Source organism: Sabethes cyaneus, chromosome 2 (assembly GCF_943734655.1).
Source record: "Sabethes cyaneus chromosome 2, idSabCyanKW18_F2, whole genome shotgun sequence".
Lineage (NCBI taxonomy): Eukaryota > Metazoa > Arthropoda > Insecta > Diptera > Culicidae > Sabethes > Sabethes cyaneus.
Window position 1 is genome coordinate 150,506,050 of NC_071354.1, and position 23,350 is coordinate 150,529,399.

Consider the following 23,350-nt stretch of genomic DNA (forward strand, 5'->3'; position numbering starts at 1 on the left):
ACAGCTCTATGGTGAACCCAGTATCCAAAAGGTGACTAAAGCTGGACGGATCCGATGGGCAGGGCATGTTGCAAGAATGCCGGACAACTACCCTGCAAAGATGGTGTTTGCCTCAAATCCTGTAGGAACAAGACGACCAAGAGCGCAGCGAGCAAGATGGTTAGATCAGGTGGAGCGAGATCTGGCAGAGAGTACTCGGTGTTCGGAGAATTGGAGAGCGGTAGCCCACAACCGAGTTAACTGGAGAAACCTTGTTCAGCAGGTTTTGTCTTAGGACGACAAGTCACTCAAGTAACTAAGTACGTAAGTAAGTAAGTAAGTAAGTAAGTCAGTAAGTAAGTAAGTAAGTAAGAAAGTAAGTAAGTAAGTAAGTAAGTAAGAAAGTAAGTAAGTAAGAAAGTAAGTAAGTAAGTAAGTAAGTAAGTAATGAACACGATGGTGTATAAGACGTGGTACACAAATTACGTAACCCAAAAATGTAGTTTTTTGACTGCCTCCCTCCTCTTTATAATAAAAAGTAACGCTTGGTATAGCCCCTTTTTAAATTACGAAACGTTAACTAAACCTCCCTCTACCCCCTACCACTGAATGAAAATCGCACAATCCGTTTATTTTTTTACTGTAACATCGGTTCTACATTCTCAAAAGCGTTGATGGCATTAAATACTTATAGAAATGCTCATATGTGAGTGCGAGTAGAAATTTACCAAAATGTTTCGATCTCTTGTGCTTCATCAACACGAATCAAAACCATTCTGATCAGAATGTCCATTCTGATTCTTGATCAGCCTGTATGATTTAACACAACCACATCTAGGGTAAAGAACTAGTTTTAAGCAGTCTAAGCGGGTCACTGATTGTTTTACCTTATTACAAGCGCTGGGTTGACTAAGTGGGGGTTATCAGCATACCAATCTTCTTGCTGTCTTTAGTTCTTCAAGCTGTTACCATTGGAAGACACTATTGTTGAGCTAAACTTTTGATTTTTCGCTTTAAAAGTTGAAGCGCGGAACTAATTTTGAACAGACCGAACCTATTTTCACCCGCAAGTTGCTTTTTAAACAATCCTGAAATCTGAATTTTTTTACGTCCCCTTAAAAAATCCCTCGAACTTTTCCCCCTATTCAGTAAGTTCGCGTTCCTACTAATCGGCATCTGATGCGTAATCGGCATAGATGCGTAAAATGCCATCTGTCTAAATTGTTTATTGGGGCATACACTCACCGGTGCGGTTCGGCAAACGGTATTCGTCGTCTCTTTTATTGTCTAGTGTTCTTATGGGAAACTGCGAGTTTGACGTCTCACTCGCTGTTCATAAGGATGGTGGGAGAACAAAAGAGGTAAACATAGCAGTACAAACGATCCGACTCAGAACAATGTTGTCAAAGCAAATAACATTGAAACACATCGTTGCTTTATTAAATCACTGAGAAAATCTTCGAAAATTATTGAAAAAGCTGTCTTTTGTGTTGTTTTTAATAAAGAAAAATTAATTATGAACATACATTTCTCTTGAAAGTATTGAACCACGTTTTCACCATAGGAGGTTTCAGTTAATTTCAAACTTAAAATTTAAACCTAAAAATAAAAAATAAGAAAACTTATCCAATTTAATTCTACTATGTGTATTTTATTCAATGACAGATACGTATTTCGCCTACGACTTGCAGGCTTCCTCAGTGTCTGTTTTCGAACGAGTTCGAACGAGTTCGAAAACAGACACTGAGGAAGCCTGCAAGTCGTAGGCGAAATACGTATCTGTCATTGAATAAAATACACATAGTAGAATTAAATTGGATAAGTTTTCTTATTTTTTATTTTTAGGTTTCGTATTCTACTAAGACGCTCCAAAAACTTCAGTCAACTTAAAATTCTTATTTCCAGAACCGAAACAGTGTCTTGGCAACACGATAGTTCATCAGTTGTGCTGCAGCTGCTGCTACTGGTGAACAGGTTCCGTCAATTCAGAATTTGTTTTCAGTTTTGTTAGAAAATAATAAAACTTTCGGCTAGTGACAAAGCCTTAGATAATAGAAAAAAAGAGAGTGAATAATATGGTATGTGACAATTGAGTGCTTGACTTTTAGAGTGGTTGTAATCAGTGCTGAAAAATGTGATGGATTCGTTAGTAGCGAGGTGGCGATTGCCTTCAGCAGCTGAAAAATGTACGTTTTTGGACAACAATTTTTAATTCATCATATTTCTTGTCGGAAACCCAATAAATTGTGTTTATGTGAATCAAATGTATGGTTAAGTGATTTGTGAAGATGATCCTATCAAAAGATTTTGAAAATATGAATAAAAAAGTGCATTTTTGGCTCATTTATGTTCAACTGATTAAAATAGGTGACACTGCTTAACTCGTTCCTTACCCTAAGTTCAGAACCGGAATTTCGATCAGAATGGGTGTGATCAAGTAGAATCGAGATTAAAATCCTAGATTGTTTCATAGTAGAAAAAGCAATTAGGCATCACCATATGTTGCATGTTGGGCTCAAATGGTTTTCAGCTGCGTAGATTAATTTAGCAAAAAATAAATTTGTTACGTAACTATGCTCATGACTCCCTCTCCCCCGTGCGTAATAGAATGATCTTTCTGTTTTGACGTAGGACTACGTCTTTGTTTACTATACTGGGTAGCACTTTGTGAAAACAAAAATAGAAGTGTAACGTTTGAATGAAAGACTTCAAACGGTAATAACTACTAAACTACTGAACGAAACTGAACAATTTATTATTTATTCCGGTGGTGCATATCGATGTTTACGGATCTTTACTAATGTTTGGTATCATAAATTTTTTTACTGAACGCTCGGTTGTCCAAATCTCGGCAAAATTTTGCGAACCTCGGTGCTTTTTTTTAAGTGTTAAGAAAGTTGAATCCCAATTCTCCGATAATCAAATTTTACGTCAAATACGTTACGAAAGAAAACCTCTCAAGTTTTTGCAATTAGTCTTAAAATTATAAAAGATGTTCGAGATAAAATTGCAACGCACTCAAATTGCTCTAACTTCTGAACCGTTGGGTAACATTAATTGAAATTCTGAGTAGAGAAAGTTTAAAGTGTATTGTTTACACACGCATAAATTAGAACAATGGCGTCGAAAGAACTGCTCGTTCGTGAAAAAATTCTGAATGAGTACATCGAAAATAAGAATCTATTGCATCGTGCCATCAGTAATAAGTCCCGAATTCTACAGTTTATTGTGTAATTTTATTGTGGAGTTTATTGTGGACTCCGCGTGCCCAAACTTGTGCAGATACTATCTGAAACAACCATGCCCTGACAGAATCTGTGTCAGGTGAAAGTTGACATCGCCGTGGCACCTGTTGACCCACCCGGATAATTCCGGTCGATGTGATTCGAATGATAAGTCGATGTGTCCACCGACCTTTTGTGAAATTAGACCATGCCCGCTGCCATGTGGTCATTGAGACTGGTCTTGTGGTACTCCTAATGCCTCTAGTTCCACGCTGGTTGAAGCACTCTACGTCCTCGCTGATGATGATGCCAATAGGCATCATACCCGCTAAGACGCAGATTATGTCATGTGAAACTGTGCGATACGCACTCGCCACTCTCAAGCACATGAGACGATAGGTGCTTTCCAGCTTGGCTAGATAGCTTTTGGTACCTAGCGCCGATGACCACACCGGCCCGCCATACCTAAGTATGGACTGGACCACGTTGGTTAATAGCCTTCGCTTGCGCCATATACCGCAGAGCTATTAGACATCATACGAGACAATGCCGAAATAGCTGTGGAAGCCTTCTTGCAGGCATAGTCGACGTGACTCCCGAACTTGAGCTTGTCGTCGACCATAACTCCCAGGAGTTTTAAGGACCGCGTTGACAAAATAGAGCACTCCCCGACGCTGATATTTGCTTGCTGCACCGGCTTGCAGTTGTTCACCACGATAACCTCCGTTTTATGATGCGCTATCTCCAGTTTCCTGGAGCGCATCCAACCTTCGACAATGCTTATAGAGTGGGCAGCCGTCAACTCAACCTCTCTGATAGATTCACCGTAGATTTCCAAGGTGATGTCGTCCGCAAAGTTGACAATTACCACCCCTACCGGGAACTTTAGCTTCAACACCTTGTCATACATGAAGTTTCACAACACCGGGCACAGTATGGAACCTTACGGAACCCCTGCGGTGATTGGAACGCACTTCCGACCCTCCTCCGTGTTGTGGCATAGCACACGATTCTAGAAACAATCTTCCAGAATTCTGTACAGCGACACCGGCACTTGGACGTTCCAAAGCGAGTTGGTTATGGAGTCCCAGCTAGCGCTATTAAACGCATTTCTCACGTCGAGCGTGACAACTGCGCAATAACGGATACCTGTCCTCTTGGGCTGTATTGCTACCTCGGCTTCTTAGCGACCGACAAGATGGCATCCACCGTAGATTTGCCTTTTCGGAAGCCGAATTGGTTCCTTGACAGACCGTTTGTACCCTCAGTGCACTGTACGAGTCTGTTAAGGAGCAGATAGATCGGCCTACATGACGAGGGGACACCCGGAGGTTTTCCCGGCTTCGGCAATAGGACCAGGTTCTGTCGCTTCCATCTGTCCAGGAAGTGGCCATCTTCCAGGCATCTACTCATTACTGCCCCGAATAATTCGGGAGTCTCTAGAATAGCCGCTTTAATGGCCATATTCGGGATTCCGTCTGGTCCCGGTGCCTCGCTCACCTTTAGGGGTTTAGCGATCTCAATGAGTTCATCTTTCGTAACCGGCACTTCCTCCCAGACCTCTAAACCGCCGCCGCCCACGTTTATTTATTTATTATAAATTATATCCATCTGACTAAGTCTTAATGAACAATATAGCACAAGGCAAGAAATTAATATTATATCCCGTCAGTTCTCTTCAATTTTTGCACAAATTTTCCGGTAGATTCTCCAAACTCGAACAGTCCTTCAGCCTGCGTGAATGATTTATTGGTGAACACAGATGAAACGGCAGATTCTAGTTAGAATTGCAAGACTCTGTCGCTTAAATATGAATTTATCCACGACAATAGCCGCTGTGAGGCCCCCAGTCGCTGAAGTTTTCGTAAAAGTATTCGGTGGTCGATACGATCAATTTGCAGCTTACAGGTCAGTGTATACTGCGTGCTTTTTCCTCGAGTAGCACAATGCACGTGGAAGCGAAATCGAGTAGGTTAATTGAGATCGGTCGCCCAGGCATAAACCCGTGCTGGTAGAAGGAACGTTACTTTGGATGTTCGGCTGGGAGGCCGACCATCCTACGCTATGGTCTGAGATACTGGAACGTCGGCCGTGGGACGACTCAGCGGCCTAGGGCCAGGGCCTTGGTTCATGGCGCGAAAAAGGCCCTCGATGATCCGCTCCAGAAACCCTGGCGATTGCTCTGCGGGCGCCATCACGCCCTTGGTCTTTGCCATTACGACCCTGTAGACATCACCCCACGTGTTCGCATTTTCACTAGCATATAACCTTCAAAGCAGGCTCGTTTACTAGCTTTTGCCCCACTCTTAAGCGCTGCGCGTGCAGCAACAAGTGCTACCTGACTTTCCGCCCTGTCTTCGTCCGAACGAGCTCTTTGCATAATTCTGCTCGCACGAAAGCACGCTCCGCAGAGTTCCGCAATTTCATCTGTCCACCAGGTAGCCAGTGACCTTCCATACCTATGTCGACCTTTCTTAGGCATGGTAGCGTCACACGCTTGCGACAGTACCTCAACCAAATGATCAGAGTTCGGATCGGGCATACCGCGATTAGCGCACTCTCTCCGGATCGCTTCCACAAATACTTCAGAATCGAAGTATGATGTCTTCCATCTACGGATGGTTTGGGTAGTTTGGGGCCACAGATACCATGAATGGACAGGTGTATTTAAAAGAGTGTATCCAAAGCGATATTTTCTCTTCTGAAGTCTTACAACTGCCCTGCGATCTTCTGACCGGATTTCGCTTCATGCCATTACGCAAAGGACTTTCTGCAGTGGTATAAAGCAAATAATGACGCTTCCGTGTCGAAAGATCTTAACTCCCCGAATACACCAGAGCTGCGGCCAATCGAGAAATACTGTAAAACAGTTGAATAAATAAAGAAAGCATGGGTAAATATACAAAAAACTGGTCGATTCCGAGACGGTGCAAAACCGCATGGAGCCAAAGTACGAATATCTGGATATGGAGATGAAATAAAATAAAATAAATAAATAAATAAATAAATAAAGATGATAAAACTAAGTTTAATTGTTTTATTTAATACCCTGAATATTTGATGGCAATCGGATAAAAATTCGAATTTTGCGAATTACTTTTGTGTGGCAATTTTAACGTAGAATGTCTAATTTAATTGTCTCGGACTACTATCGGTTTATTGCAATTATTTAAATGCCGATTTGCAAAGATCTATTTTTAACTACATTAATTCAATTTTTAAAAATAGCTAACTTCTACACAAACAATTTAATTTTTACTATATTTTATATGTGAATATTTACGTTAACATTCACAATTTTTGAGCCCGCATTATCATTTTCATCTTCAGACGGAGGAGGACGTTGTCCATCACCTTCCTGGGGTGGCCGTTGTTCGTTACCTCCCTGTGGTGGTCGTGGTTCTTCTCCTCCTTGGGGTGGTCGCTGTCCTTCACCACCCTGCGGAGGACGTTGTCCCTCGCCGCCTTGTGGCGGACGTTGTCCTTCACCTACCTGAGGTGGTCGCTGTCCTTCACCACCTTGAGGGGGCCGTTGTCCTTCCCCTCCCTGCGGAGGTCGCTGTCCTTCCTCTCCCTGCGGAGGACGTTGTCCTTCCCCTCCCTGCGGAGGACGTTGTCCTTCTCCTCCTTGAGGTGGTCGCTGGCCTTCACCACCTTGAGGGGGGCGTTGTCCTTCATCTCCCTGTGGCGGACGATCCTCACCTTGTGGTGGACGTTCGTTGTCGTGTGGAGGACGCTGGTCTTCCGGCGGCGGACGCTGGTCAATTGGCGGTCGTTCCTCATCTGAGTTGTCCGGAGGAAGCGGACGTTCTTCATCGGATCCTTCAGGTGGAGACAAGTCTTCACCACTCTCCGGAGGGCGTTGAATTACAATCGATTTTCCCACCCCTGCGATTGTTTTGTCGACATTGAGATGACTAAGCGGCTTACTAAAAGCGCTGCTCGCCGTGAGCAGACAGAGTAAGATTACAAAGTTCATTTTGGTTATCGAAAGCCGTTTCTAGATTGCTGCTGTTGGTGTACTGGTTTATATCGAGATATTTTTCGCTATATATACCAAGCAGAGTACTATGATGTTTATGATAACACAATATGAGATGTGAGTATCTGATAAGACGTTCGTAGTTGGAAAACCCGTTTATGGTCTATTGATTCTATTGACTGACCGTAAAGCTATGATGAAGTTTGTAGGACATTGTTCATCATTCAAAGTATGACAAATCGATTTACAGGTCGAACTTCAATATATCGATGTTGTACATATTTTTACATAATTATGTAGCACACAACTGATTATGTAATTATTAAAGTACGATGTTCATGCGTAAAGATTGTATGTAATATCACTGACGAACTGACACGACACATAGAAGAAAATCCTTTAAAAACCATCGTCCTACACATTTTGCTTGCACACTAGCACGCTCTGTTATGCATGTTGCGGAGTAGCTTGCATTTGCAGGGTTTCATGCCGTAGGGTTTTTACATTTGTATGTATTTGTAACTCGAAGCAACACTCGCGCGCCGCGGTGTGGCCATGTTGCGAAACATGCTTTTTTGAAAAATGACTAGTTTTTGATTGGACGATGGAATTAACGCGAGTGTCCCGTCTGTTTATCTGTGGTAATATTTTATGTTCAAAAAGGTAATATATTGCTTGTTTTAGATAAATAATAATCTTAGTTAAATGTCACCAATTCCACTATGTATAGCTTATACTAACATGCCGACTTTGACTAACCACTAAAGAAATAATATATGATTTCATTTATATTTACTGGCATACTGCCGATAGAAAAGCATTTGTTATCAAGTCAATTGTTAAAAAGTAATCGTTTGACGTGTGTAATTTGACAGCTCAATTGGATGAAATTGAACACTTAATCATGTTTCTTTTACCGCCATGCACTCGTATGATGAATGAATGCTTTTCCGAAACCGCTTAGCTCTGTCTATATTGAATTTGTTTTCTAGCCAAATTTAATTTTTAAGGTGGGAATAGAATCTCGTTGGTAGAAGCTTGGAGAAAACTTTTATAAATTTGAACTTTGTAAACAAAACACAGCTTTAAAACAATTGTCCATTCAAATAGAATTCCGCATGTAGGTATCTCTGAGATTCTAATCTAAAAGCGAAAGCTGTTTACAACCGAGCAGTATGGCAAAACAACATTCGTTAGCAAAAATCATATTTCGCTTGAAAACCATGAATTCCAATTAAATGGAACTAGTAAGTATAACCTTCACTAGGGTTTCCGGCATTATGTTCTATTGTTGAAATGATGCAAAACTGTCTTAAATTTTAGAATAGAAATGACACTATGCTAGACTGCCCAAACTTGTGAGTTAAATACAATGCGATTTATGCTTCTCTCAAGTATGTAAACAATTTGTGATTCACCTGTACTCTGCAAGACAGCTTTCAAAACGGTGGAGTACACGTGCCTCGCGTATCGCCAGTAATCGACGCACATGCGGGATTTCCTTCGTTTGTGGCCAACTGGTAAGTAGCCACTTATCGTATCGAGATTGTAAACTTCAAATCAGCGCCAGACACTTCCGTTTCATGTTCACAGTCGAGCCACTTCAGGATGATGGATTGCCCCAATCGAAACATAAACCAAATTCGATTACAATCTTGGCTTTAGGACGGTTTAAATTATTAGTGAAACATGTGAACTGATTCACTTAGCAGCGTTTTTTGAACTTTTCTATTTGGTTTTCATCGATTTTTCTATTCGAATATGAGTTGAACTTTGCGACTAATTTTTAGGTCAAATGAGTAAGCCAAATCACATGACACATTCTTCACTGTAACGTTATGTATTTTTCCACACTTGCGTCAGTTTTTTAAAAAATAATTTCCTTCAATTTCCATCAATCTCATTTACATTCCATGACTAAAGATTCGATAAACCCATTAGATTTTCTATAAAAGCTTCTGGTGTTCGTTACACATTAGATATTAAAACGACTCTTTGAGGATTAACACTGTGTGATTGCATAACAAAATTTTTCACTTTTTGAACTTTCTAACTAACTTCATCATACTTCTTAGTTAGAAAGTGCCACTTGCGTAAAAAAAAGTTTCTGTTTTCTGCTATGAGAAAGGTAAGGTCCGATTACAGATAATACGGTTTCTTATCTAAGCTAGACGTGACCAACCTCCATTTGTCTGCCCTAGTGGAGTCTGGGAAGAATCATATTTATTTGGGTCCGGGCTGGATACGTGCGCCGCAAAACTTTTTCGCAATAATCTTAATGAATCTTGTCTCAATCTTATCGATGCTTATTATTGTCTGGCGCTTTCGGATTTTCCCATGGCTAATGCAGTGGATAAGTAAGAATGGCCCGAAATATTTTGTTTTGAACAACGATTAATCAGATTATTGCGTTCCTAAACATGAATAACATATTTTAAATTGTTTTCTTCGCAAAGAAAATGAAAAGCATTTAATATTCGGATACATTTTGAGCCTAGCTGGATATGCTGGAATATCCGCTATCGGTTCAAGTTTGATATACTGGGATTCAAAAGTTAACGGTTCAAATGTTTTTGTGAAATGTTGCAATTGTATTAATCAAATCAAGACTTCTCAATACAGTAATACCACTACATAAATAAAATAAAATCTATTTATATTTGAATGAAATTGATTGCAAATGAAAGGGGGGCCGAAGTTAACTTCCAAATGTTATAATGATTGAACTTCTGGTTTGGAAGATACATTAAGAAAATTTGTTGACGCAGCATTTTGTTTGGGCCTTTACGCTTTTATTAAGCGGCGTTCTTAAAGGGTGGTTTTGGTTTTGTAGTAAATAATTGTGTTGCTTATTTTGTTTTTGTGTTCGAATAAAGTTATTTGTTAACTACTTTCCAATTCATGTTTTCTCGTGAATAGTTATTTAAGAATTTCGAGAAAATTCGTCTTTTCATGTTGAGTGTGATTGCGCCAAGTATGGGCCTTTCGTGATTCGGTCAAATATCAGTACCGCGTTCTGTGACCAGGGCCCGGCATCGCCGAAACAAATAAATGAAACTGACTTTCACTTACCTTCGCTTCATACATGAAGTGACTTGCTTCATTTGTTGAACAGAACTTTTCAAGCAAGCTTCAGTTGAAGTTGGTGGCTGTTTCAATTGACGACGGCAGAAAGTCAGGTACGGTTTGTCGACATTGACTAGGTTAACTATAATATGCGTTGCATTATAGGAAATGTTACTAAAATTCAATTCATTTGCATTCAAAGTTGCTGGCCTTTTTCTGAATATTTGATATTTTATATTTGAAAAAGTACAAATGAAAAATTGAAACCGATAGTCATGATGAAGTGAAACCCGTTTCACTGACGCTGACTAAAGCCGGTTTGAAAGCGAAGCGGTGCTGCTTCTGTTGAAACCGAAGGTTAACTGCTTCATTTTTGAGCGACGCTATGTAATTGAAGGTGACGTTTGTCGGGCCCTGTCTGTGACAGTTGATTGAATTCGGTCATTTGGATTTCGGCTACTTGTTATTCGGTTAGTTGGTACCAACGCGTTTGTAGGTCCGGATTTTTATATGCGTTTCAATTTTAATAAAACGACGGGTAAGACACGACATAGTTTAATCTACTTTTAAAACGTTTTAGAAATTTTAGTACAGATAAATTCCTGAACGCCAATCTATGGTACAGCATTTCATGTTCATTTTGAATGATCAACTTCAAGAAACAGTAAGGGAGAGAGGAAGAGATTCCTATATGAAACATAGTTTTTTAATGATAGCGATGTTGAATGCAAGAAATCTAAATCAATTCATCCTTTGCATTATCAAGAAAAATGTTTGAAATATGTCAACACATATGGTGTTACAACTCCTATGTTCCCTTAAGTTACAGTAACTCCTATTCATATCTCGTGGTGGTATCAGCGGACACGAGCAAATTTTGTGGAGTTTGGGTAATCAACTCCGATGGAAACCAAGGAGGACGGGTGCACCCTTCTACGACAGTTGTTGCAAAGTAGTTGTGGCAACCGATATGTGACTAATTTTGGTCTTAAATAAGTTTATGCAACTAAAAGTGCCAAAATTGTGCTGCTTGAGCACTTAAGCGAATGCTGATTGCTGGCACGAGGAATTGCTTTTCCAGCTTTGAACGTCTGTCCCCATATGTATCCTGCACACCGACCCGGACGATGACGGCCAGCAGTACATCAACTTACTTTCTTTTTCCACAAAGGTATTTAGAAGAATACCTGGACAAGCTGGTGACAGGATGTGCTCTACATTTCTTCTTAGAGTTGATTTATTGATAAATAAATCTTGAGGAGGAAAAGACACCAGATGGAAGACAATGATTGTGAAGAACAGGAACAGCTATTCCGGCATAATAACACGCCCAAGTTATGTGGGAAAGTGAGCCGATGCCGCAGACGATGAGACAAACCTGATCACAAAAGAGGTGATGAACTGGTGAAAGCAGTTCTATGATGAGCATCTGAGCGATACAACAGAAGGAGGCAGAATTGAAGTTAACTTGGGACTACCGACAAACGATTGTAGTATCCCGGCTCCTGAACCGATTCGGCGAGAAATCGGGCAAATAACTCAGCTTGTTGAAGACCACTCTGGTAGCGGGACTCATTGGTTAATTTTTATGGTTTAAGAGCAGAAGAAACCGGTGGAAGAATAAAAAATGGTTTGTCCCGTCTATCAAAAAGGGGGACCGTCTTGATTGCTGTAATAACCACGGTATTACGCTGGTCAACACCGCCTGCAAGGTGTTCTTCCAGATCTTGTTTCATACTTACTTACCTACTTAGTTGGCTTGCCATCTTAAGACGAAGCCTGATGAACAAACTTTCTCCAATTTACTCGGTTTCCTTGAACATTGAGTACTCTTCGGCAGATCTCGCTCCACCTGGTCTAACTAGCTTTATTGCTGCACCCATGTTCTTCTTGTTCCTAACGAATTTGAAGCGAACACCATCTTTGCAGGGAGTTATCCAGCATTCTTGCAATATGCGCTCCAGCTTTAGCCACCTTCTGAATACTGGGTTCACCATAGAGTTGTTCGAGTTCATGGTTCATCCTCCACCTCCGTACTCCGTTCTTCTGCACGCCACCGAAGATCGTTCTTAGCGCTCATCTTTCGAAAACTCCGAGCAATCGCAGGTCCTCTCCGAATATTGTCCACGTTTCATGCCCGTAGAGAACAACCGGTCTAATAAGTGTCTTGTACAGGGTTCACTTCGTCCGGGGCTTACTCCGTTCGACGGCAATTGCTTATGAAGGTCGTAGTAAGCACGACTACCGCTGATTTGGGACAGCACTTTGTAGGCGACATTGAGAACGGTGATTACCCCATAGTTCTCACAGTTCAACTTATCGCCCTTTTAGTAGGTCGAGCAGATAACCCCATCTTTCCACCATTCGGTAGCTATTCTGTTTGTCAAATCCTAGCAATTAACCGATGCAGACAAGTGGCCAGTTTTTCTGGTCTCAATTTAATAAGCTCCGCTCCGATGCCATCTTTCCCAGCTGATTTATAGTGCTTAAGCGGCATGACAGCCTTCTTAACTTCACCTATCATTGGGACTGGCTCATCCTCTCCGTTTATCGTACAATCGGAAATTGCTTTCCCCGTCGTCATGGTTATCTATCTGGGGACCATTCAGGTGTTCATCGAAGTGCTGCTTCCGCCTTTCAGTCACCTCAGGATCATCCGATCATGCCATTGCTATCCCGAAATATTTCGGCTCACGGCACAAAACCTTTGCGGGATCCGTTCAGTTTCTGGTTGAACTTTCGCGTTTTCTGAGAGCGATGCAGCTGCGTTCTCCTCTTCCACCACCTCCCTATATTCATCACCAAACCAATCGTTCCATTGATTCCGCGCCACAAGCCCGATGAAGCTCTCCGCTACACTGATAGTTTCTATTTTGATGGTGTTCCCACAGTCCTCGAGAGCGGCTTCGTCCAGCTTTTCTTTCGTCGGCAGCGCAGCTTCGGGTGAGTGCACGTAGTTTGCTTTGATGTCTGGCCGCTTCTGCCGAGTGAGATTTAATCGAGGCTGGCGTCGGTACCGAATGCTGTCCTCAAAAGTTTTTGGCGCACCTTAGCCATCGCTAGGAAGTGGTCTGAGCCAACGATCTTGTTTCATCGGTTACCCAATTTTCACACTGACAAATGCTTCCGAAATGTTAGGAGTACAGCGTGTCCACGTTTCATATTTTCGTGAATTTCAATGCAGCATACGATACAGTCGAATACGAACAGCTGCTCAAAGCTATCCTGTAGTAATGTGCTTTCAAATCGTGCCGAAAGTTGCGGTAAGAGGATGCAATATCCTGCATGTCGTTTAGCTTTGCCACTGATCGTGTGATTCGGTGAGCGGGTATCGAAACGAGTGGCACGAATTTCAGCAAAAGTCGGCATTTTTACTAGAAATTGCGACGGCGGTGGAGGCAATCTACGCCAGAATCAAGAGAGGAAAGCATTTACCTCTCAAGGACAAAGACTATTGAAGGTGAAGAACTCGTAGTGGTTGATGTACTCCTCTGGCCACCGCCGTCAACTCTGCAAGATGTTTCGTTCAAGGGGTATATGCCACAGCACGAAGATTACGATGTACAAAATACTAACTAAACCGGTAAACTTCTATGGACTTAGGAAGGCAACCAAGCTTACAGCAGCAATAGGGTACGGGAGGGTATTTTCGGCCCATTCAGAGATTGCTTCTATTTTTTGGTCTAGGCCTAGTTCTAGTGGAAGAACAAGTGGTTTGACGTTTTTTGACGTTTGACGTATAACGGCAAAGTATTTTTATTAGCGAAATTTACAAACAGGCCGATAGTACCCTCCCGTACTCTTTGTACGTGCACTTGTTATATCCTAATGAAAGGAAAGTGGAGAGTGACGCAGGCGCGTGCACCACGAGCTGCAATCAAGAGGCTAGGGTGAACCTGTCACGCTGCGCAAATGCCAGACGATAGTGCGGTGTAATTTGTTTTTTCAACTATCCCACCGACCCCAAGAATAAAAGGATCCATTGTTCTATAAGGCTAGAGATCTACTCTCTTACGTGTGTAGAAACGCTAACGAATTGACGATGAGTAGCCCAGGACAGAGTGCAATGGAGATGAGTTCTCCCGAGTTCAAAGGTGCTGAATTTTTATCTTCAAGATTAAACGAGAAATGCTATGTCCGTTAAATGTCCGCTAAAGTTTTCACGAACTACGGCTTCCGTTATAATTGAAAGATTTGTAACAAAGTCTTCTCGCAATTCAATATTATTCAACATATGTAAAATTACGTTTTAACGATTATCAACGTAATACACTTCGTAACGTAAGTCGCTTTTTACGCGAAGGATACGTCCCGCGTAAATCAAAACCGCGAAAAAAAACCGCGTAAATTCCAAAATTCGCGTGAAAAAAAAACAAATTTCGCGTAAAAAAAACTTTGTGGATTTCAACACTACGCGAAAAAATAGACGTTTTGAGCACATCCGCGTTAATTCCGAAAATCTCGTAAAAAAACCGCGTAAATTCCAAAATTCGCGTAAAAAAACCACGTAAATTCTGAAAATCGCGTAAAAAAACCGCGTAAATTCCGAAATTCGCGTAAAAAAACGCATAAATTCCGAAATTCGCGTAAAAATAGTCGCGTAAAAAAACCGCGTAAAAAGCGACTTCAGTGTTTTAGTGAAATCCTACTTTGCATATGAATCGAATAAAATACTGTAAAAGCTTAACATGGCTAGTTCGCATTGGATTTAACTTCACCCTCCAATCTAGAAATATAATGGGACGGTTTAGCTTTTGATCGGTTTTCCCACGAGAAACAATTCAATTGCTCTTATCAGCCGCGATGCTTGGCGCTAATATCTTATCGTGTCAACTGAAACGAATCATTTCTTAGTATAAATAAGTCCTCTTGGTCCACTTCAATCATTAGTAATCAGCCGTCAGTTTTTCGGAAACGATACAACAAAAGAAGAGATGAAAATACTCCTATTAGTGTGCCTGCTTTTAGCAGGTACTATTTCTGGAAAGTCTCTTAATCGACCCGGATATTTGCGGCTGCTCGATGACGATTCAAATCTGGAAGTAGCGAACAGTAATGAGGCGGGCGATGAGAACCAATCGGAAGAATTACTTCCACCGGCGGTAGATAGTGAAGAAGTTTCTGCTCCCCCTCCTGGTAGCGAAGAGACCACTCAACAACCACCGAGCGGTTCAGATGAAGAACAACCTCCTCCACCGGATGGATCCGACGAAGAACGACCACCGGCACCTGATGGTTCTGATGAAGAGCGACCGCCACCACCTGATGGCTCTGACGAAGAACGCCCGCCACCACCTGATGGATCCGACGAAGAACGTCCACCTCCGGGTGGAGACGGAGAACGTCCACCTCCTCCAGGTGGCGATGGACAATTTCCTCCTCCGGGTGGGGATGCTGAACGTCCACCGCCGGGTGGAGAGGGACAACTTCCCCCTCCGGGTGGGGACGGACAACGTCCACCGCCGGGTGGCGAGGGACAACTTCCCCCTCCGGGTGGCGACGGACAACGTCCACCGCCGGGTGGGGAGGGACAGCTTCCCCCTCCGGGTGGAGATGGACAACGTCCACCGCCGGGTGGAGAGGGACAACTTCCCCCTCCGGGCGGTGACGGACAACTACCACCTCCGGGTGGAGATGGCCAGCGACCTCCGCCAGGTGGAGAAGGAAACATTCCATGCCCTCCTAACGGCGAAGAATCTGGTTCTAACATCGTTAACGTTAACGTCAATATTAAACTGTAGTAAATCTAATTCATTTAACAATTGGTAATGGCATAAAATAAAACGGTGGGATGTATTTTGGCTTCAATATTGTTTCGTTTTCTTACCCTAATTTGGCTGGGAGAGCAAAACTGGCATATTTCATCTCTCACATTGAGTCCTTACTTTATTTAGCAAGTAACAAGTTTGATTGTAGTTGTAAAAATTTTCATACAAGCATCGTTCAGTGACATGTTTTCTCTGTTATGTAGTAGGTAGCCCAAGCCGCGAGTTTTTCCCCTCACAATATCGTACATTGCACAATACTGGTTCGATGAGGAAGAGTTGTGTGCCAAAGCTTTCGCCATACGACGGAGCCATCTGGTAGCTTGGAGGTCTGCAAAATGAAAGATGGCAAACAACGCGTGCCCCGTGCATATTTTTCTGCAACATTAACAATATGAGAACCGAGAACACCGTTCGGTTGTATCCAGTCCTTCCGTCTGTTTGCTCGTTTATGGTTTGTTTGCCAGTGAGGTTGGTTGAATTGGCGGTTTGTAGCAATAAACGATAAGCACACATCTAGTGGAAAGCGGGTCTTGCTTTATTGCATCGGATTCACTTTTTTTTTACAATGACGAAGAGATTTTCCATCGAAAGGTGGTGGAAAAGCGCTGAGTGAGGTAGGCAGGATGGAACGAGACAAAGTAAATGTGTAAATTATGGAAATATTCCAGTGTTCAGATATAATATGCATGCACGATGTACTACATACTGTTCTCCGTTTGATGCTGGTTGGGTTGGACCCGTAAGAATGATGTAGCTTTAGTAGTTTGCTTTCGATGGCGTATTTATTGTAAATTTTTTTGTTGGTGTCAGTGCCATTCTGCTTGCAGGGAGAGCTAAGACTTTTTGCTATTGTTTCATTAGAACTGATGTAATAAATATTGACTTTAAAAATTAGTTAAAAAATATTATTATAAGATATGTTGTAAAATATGCCTCGTAGTAGAATTTAATTGGAAAGTTTTCTTTTTTATTTAATTTCAGGTTTCGTATTCTACTAAGACGCTCAAAAAACTTTAGACTATTTATTTAGTTTAGCGATAAATATAATTTCTGTTTTGAGAACATAACATAAATGTGATCTGATGTATTCAATTCATATTGAAAAATACAAAACCTTACTTTAGATTTTGAATGATATCAGCAAATAATTAAAATGATTTTATAACTGACATGCATCGGATTTGTAAATGCAATGTTGTTGTTGTTATTAGTTTATTAGGAGTGAATGCTATGTGAGTTTATTTAATTACATTAAATCTGTTCAGCTCAAACGTAGTGAAAAATAGTGATGTTTTGTACCGGGTGTACCCCATTAGGTATAATGTACATTAGGCATAAATAAATTAGGTATAATGAACGTTACACATAATAGACGATAGGCATATTCCATCTAGCATTTTTATATTCATAACAAAGTTTAAAATCAGTATTACTTACAAATATGTATGCTGAAAAATTGATACTATTTTGGAGGCGATATTCGTGATGAGAAATAATTATAGGTACGCGTTTCATTTATATACGTAGGGGAATGTCGTCGTGGTTGGGCCATCTTTTGGTCCACAAATCTCATTTCAAAAGAAACTTTGGAAATTTAACAAAGGTCTAAATACGAACTATTAATAAGACCTTTGTTAAATTTCCAAAGTTTCTTTTGAAATGAGATTCGTGGACCAAAAGATAGCCCAACCACGTCCAACCAATTGTAACGAAAAAATATAAACGTGTGTGGATTTAAGCAAACTGTTGAGAAAAATTAAGGTTTCACAACATGCCGGCCGCCGTTGATCTGTTTCAACCAACGGCTTCGTCGACTACATGCGATGATCTCGGAAGAACGGGTTGGTTTTCATAATTAGACTCGATTGGAAGGACCGCAATCTTCGTCATGGCCCGTTTATATACTCCAGCAGCAGTTTGGACGATCACAATTCGAACTAGGCCATCTGGACCAGCGATGGCTTCGGTAACACGCCCAAGGGACCTTTGTAGCGGTGGGTAGTTGTCAAGCTTAAACAGGACCGGTTATCACTGACGAATGTCCACTAATGGACGTTTCTATTTACTACGTGGATGTAACTGACTCACGTAGTCACGAGACCAGCAGCGCCACAGGTAGGTCGTGGATCGAGAGTTTCATATCTTGCAAACGGTTCAAGCGATTAGGTGACAAATCACTGAAATCTGACTCGGAGATTGACAGTAGAACCTGTTTGACAAGAAAATGCCCTGGAGTCAAGGCATAAATATTATGCGGTGAGTCAGAAATTGGAGAAAGTAGACGCTAGTTTAGCACAGACTCAATTTGCGTTACGATAATTAAAAGCTGGTCCATAGAAAAGGTCTTCAGAACCATAATGCGTCTATTATGAAACATAAATGATTTTATGCCGGTTTCCCATATGCCTCCAAAATGTGGCGCAATACTAGATTTCGACGTTATTAAATGTGACTGCATCAGACTGACATGGCGTACACACAGCAACCGTAATCTCTCAGTGAGGCATCGCAGAAGCAGTGAAGTGAGTAGTTACGTTGGGCGTTCCATATGACCTTCCTAGGAACTTCTAGTGATTGAAGTTGACAAATAAATTTTTTGTGCAACGTAAGAGCACCACAATCACTAGATACAATCGCTGACAAGACACTTCTAACTCTTACATTTTGAAAGAGTTAAAAGTGTGTTGTCCGCGATTGTGTCTAGTGATTGAAGTTGGTTGATGTCTGGTCGATGTTGAATCTTTAATTTAAACACGTCTCTTTGGGGGAACCACATCAACCCCAAGGTTTTGACTGCTGACGAATGATCGATTTATGATCGTATCATAGTCATCGTGTCCGAATATGACGTCATCTACGAAGGTTTCCCTTTGAATTACTGGGACTGCCAAAGAAAAGCGTTGTTATTCATCGATGGCAAGCTGGTTTAAAACACGAGCAGCGCGGAATGGTGAGTTTGCTAGACCGTAAGTGACCGTTTTAAGTTGGTGTTTCCGTATAGGATCGGTGGGGCTCCTACGTCAGCGAATTTGTTGGAGTTTTCGTTCATCTGGGTGGATCTAGATCTGCTCGAACATTTTCTCAGCATCAGCCGTAATGGCAAATTGAGGCAGCCGTAAATTAACGTCGGTCGAGAACAGTTGGTCCCTCAAACAATGAATCGTTCAGAGACAACTTGGTAGTTCCTCGACAGAGACCGTCGAATACTACACGTATTTTGGTAGTTGTACTCCCAGGGCGTTGGATAGTATGATGGGGTAGGAAAAATTGTGGGTTACACAACACGCGCGAATTCAACTCCATGTGACCCAACCTCTCGTACTCCTCCAAAAACTGATAATAATTATGACGAAGATTTTTTACCGGTGGTGAACCTTTTCTCCAATTTTTGAAAGCGTCAGAGAGCACAGATATATAAATCACCGAACATTTCCAATTCGTTTTCTTTTAACGGAAGTAGTTTGGTAAAGTGATTTTCGCAATGCTGTTCGTCTGGAGTGAGTGCTTTACCATCTTCGAAACTTTCGATTTCCCAGAAGAGTTGGAGTTGGGAATCGTGCCTGTCATCGACACAGATGTGACAGGATCAGGACCCGACAACGTCACCTTAAATTGCATAGCGTCACTCAGCAATGAAGCAGTGAAGCTTCAGTTTCAACAGAACAGGTTGTTTTATTCAGTTTATACCATTGCACACTTAATTTTACGAATGTTTCTTGTACCATTTTTTCTCAGCTTTCCAATGGTGTTCTTAACACGAAAGTCGGTTGGGAGGCTCCTGGCGAAAACGGCGATTTATCGATAAAATCCAATATGACGACCAAGTCCTAGATGGCGGTCAAAAATTTTTTTGCTCCATTTGAAAGCCCTGTTCTTCTTCTTTACAGAACCGGGCAATTAATTAGTTGTAGATCTCAAGGTTTGCTGAGAATTCAACTTTTTTGAAACTGTTGGGCCCCTTGGCGAACGAGGGGTTCACTGTTTCGAGGTATCAAAAGTGTAATTCAAATATTTTAACCATTTTCAACCAATTAAGTGTAAAAGTTCCAATATTTGAAGACCTTGAGTCGTTCGTTTCAACGAGAATTACTTAGCTTTAAAAAAATGAGGCAAATCTGAGGGGACACGCTTAAAGATGATTCACATTTTATAATTTTTATCATGATTTTTCATGAAATAATGAAGTATTTTCTTTCAGTATAATTTTTTACTAAAAATGAACTTAATTTTTTACATCTTTTCCTTTGACGTCATTTTAATTAAAGTAGTTTTTGAGATATGATTAAAAAAAGCCTTATTTCTAAATACGCCCTTTTGAAAAGTTAATCTTGTCGCAAAAAATTTGTTTATGTTTAGAATCCTTGTGTGGTATCCAACACATTAGCAAAATTTCATTCCAATCAAAAATAGACAAAATTGACTCTTTTTTCAGCGTTTTGAGTTGAAAATATTCAAACATTCTTGTTGACGAGCCCCTCGTCTTAGTGAAGATGTGAACAACATACCTTTCCATCGCGAGCGAGTACAATGGGTACGGAATGACAGTCGCACGAAAACAAGTGGAACAACGATAACGTTAGTCAACGAATATATACATACCTGCATCGGAAAAGTTTATCTAAAAGTGAAAATAGTCGTAAATAGTTGCAATCGGTAGTCGGACTAGAGTAAAGTCGCAATTGAATATTCTGTGCGTTCAAGATTGCCCATGAAGTTGTCGAAGCGAGTAGAAACATGTAAACCTCTAAACAAAGAGAACACTGAAAATGTAAGAAGCACTAACATACTTGCCTGTTGAACATATAGTAATAGTGATAACATTAAAATATATTCCAGCTTTGTAGCTGCTAAGTAAGCAACTGACAAAACAGTGTTTGATTATCCGCAACAATTCTAACAATGATTTTTTTTCACCCAATATTAAAAATACTGATTAAGCAAACGATTTCTACACTTTCGACAATTGTATTTCCTTGTTGCTTCATAATTGAAAAACAATAGTTTTTTAGGACTTAAATTTCAACTTTTTCATACCGTTTCACTTCCAGAATGCTAAGACGTGGCGGTATCGTTCATACTCTGCAGTGTGAGATGAGCCGCAAAGTTTGTAAGATGAAACGGAACAGGAAATGACAAACTTCTTATAATTGGCCTGCGACCCGAAGCAAATGATTTTCCTCGTTCACTTCAAACTTCAAACTGAATCAAACAGCGCAATGCAGTGCCTACCGCAGTGTGCACCCATCGAGCAGAGGACGCATTTTCTGGAGTAAAAAAAATCTCACCACGTTTTTCCCGATGATCACCGAACCGAATATAGACGGCAAAATACGATAGAGAAGGTCATAAAATATTATTCATCACTTTATTTGCATATTTCTTACGACCTAGTACCCCTCGGTTCTTGACTAACTCGTCTTTCCCCGAACTAGGGCACCCAAGCCAACCGAAATGTGGGCAATAAGGTAATAAATTTTACGATATGCTATAATTTCGATGCAATAACTATTGCGCTTATTCAAAAAAATATTTTCCGACGCACATTTTAACTTCGAAGTTATCTGTTGGCTGGCTCGATCCATTCGGGATGAGGAATTTATTAAGGAGCATACTTTTAGCCTCAGATCCAGTTGGGCGGAATGGTTACGGATAATCGTCGATACTGCTGCGACAGAGCCTGATGTTGGCAATGGCGCGAAAACTTTTTCTATTTCATTCTCTTTTGGGTGGCCTCAGCGGGAAAAGTTTCACTCTACTGCTACAGAGCATGAGCTATATTCAAATTATCGTATACTTGCAAATGGGAAAAGTTTTCACTGCGTGCCATAAACTATTTCCAACGAAACAACTAACTGCATTGATTTCGTTTTATTCTTGATAATCATTCTTAGCAAACTTTGATGTAACATAAGCATTTTCCATCTTTCTAAAATTATAATTCTTTTCTAAAATTTTCCGCAAACGACCGACGCGTTCGGCATAAAAGAAAAATTATTAATCGGATTCGCAGCGTATTGCAGTAACAATTAAATTAGCATAGATAACTTTATTCTCTATCTTTAGAACGCATCCCCACCCGGAAAGAGATTGAATGTAGAACATTATTGATATTAATGAGCCTATCATCATGACAATCTGAACATCCGTGGCGAACCGACTCGAGCATGTTAGCGCCCAGACCAACCAATCCTCGTACGGCCTGCTACAGGAACAGTTAATAGAGATAGTCAAACAAATCGCACCGCACCATCAAAGTGGCAAACGTGTGCGAGTATATTTAGGTCCCTACCACGGAGAATCGCCTTTTAATCCACCGTAAATTGACGGCACGTGGCCTCTACGAGTTGAAAAACATCACGCTGCTGGTGCATTCAGCATGTTTGACGTATAGTTGTTATCAACGTCTAAAATGGCACGCGACTTCCGAAAGCACCGCAGATTGCGTAATTTATGTCCGGTTGTGGCGGCTCAGGAAACAGGGACAAGAAGAAGATCCTGCCGTCAGGAATAATTTGGCGATGGGGTTCACACACATGTGACGAAACATTAGTATTTATGAAGTGTTATGAGGATTCCACTGGGACTGTTAGGCGGGCAGAGACGTTCTGGCTCGGTGATGATAAAGAGATTAATTTTTATTGTAATCCAATAAATAACTATCACGCATCGATTACGAGTTTGTTGGAATCGTCTCGTTTTTGTTCAGGATGAACGACGGCCAATGAAAACAGTCAATGCGATGCTGACAAATTACTTGGCTGCCCCCGGAGGGTGCGATTTAGTTAGCGAAAAAGGAACATTGTAATCGATCTTTGACAAGGTGAAAGCATCGATGGGGAGAGTAGAAGTTAGGACGGCAATCGACTAAGATTGACACCAACTATAACAAGATGTCCTTCCCAGTGGGAAAACGGATTCCATTTCAACTCTATAATTGTTTTTGTTGCTAATCAAAATTCCATCACTTCTGAAGAATTGTAACCGGAGGGGAGAAATAATCTTCTTTCGGAGAAATCAAAGCAGAGCAACGAAAAGACAGTGTTTCTTCAAAAAGACGAAAAAAAAGATTGAAGATGATAGAGATATAATCTAAATGATAGTTTTTATGCGAGTGACACGGATGACTGAGGGATATAATCTATTTATTTGGTTGACTGAAACAGGAGCCATGTGCAGGTCAATTGAAAAGACATTAATCAAATTGTCACTTTGTTTTTGTAAACAAGAAGTAAAGTGTATGTCAACTGCATAAATAAATTGAGGTTGGTCTCTAGCAAGACGTGATCAACGATTTCTTGTATAGTACAAGTTTCGCTGTCAATTACATTACT

The 23,350-nt window shown here is 41.0% G+C and overlaps 2 protein-coding genes across 2 annotated transcripts; one reads left to right on the plus strand and one right to left on the minus strand.

Annotated features, from left to right (window-relative positions):
• Positions 1–6,468: 6,468 nt before the first annotated feature.
• On the minus strand, positions 6,469–7,182 carry LOC128736190 (acidic proline-rich protein PRP25-like). The gene has a single exon (XM_053830671.1). It carries the CDS (start codon positions 7,180–7,182, stop codon positions 6,469–6,471), a length of 714 nt encoding a protein of 237 aa, XP_053686646.1.
• An 8,003-nt stretch (positions 7,183–15,185) lies between these two features.
• LOC128736191 (acidic proline-rich protein PRP25-like) lies at positions 15,186–15,992 on the plus strand. The gene has a single exon (XM_053830672.1). The coding sequence runs from the start codon at positions 15,186–15,188 to the stop codon at positions 15,990–15,992; it is 807 nt and encodes a 268-aa protein (XP_053686647.1).
• Positions 15,993–23,350: the final 7,358 nt, after the last annotated feature.

What these genes read in the sequence shown, in the direction of transcription:
- LOC128736190 (XM_053830671.1), bottom strand. Translation starts at nt 7,182, where the DNA reads ATGAACTTTGTAATCTTACTCTGTCTGCTCACGGCGAGCAGCGCTTTT.
- LOC128736191 (XM_053830672.1), top strand. Translation starts at nt 15,186, where the DNA reads ATGAAAATACTCCTATTAGTGTGCCTGCTTTTAGCAGGTACTATTTCT.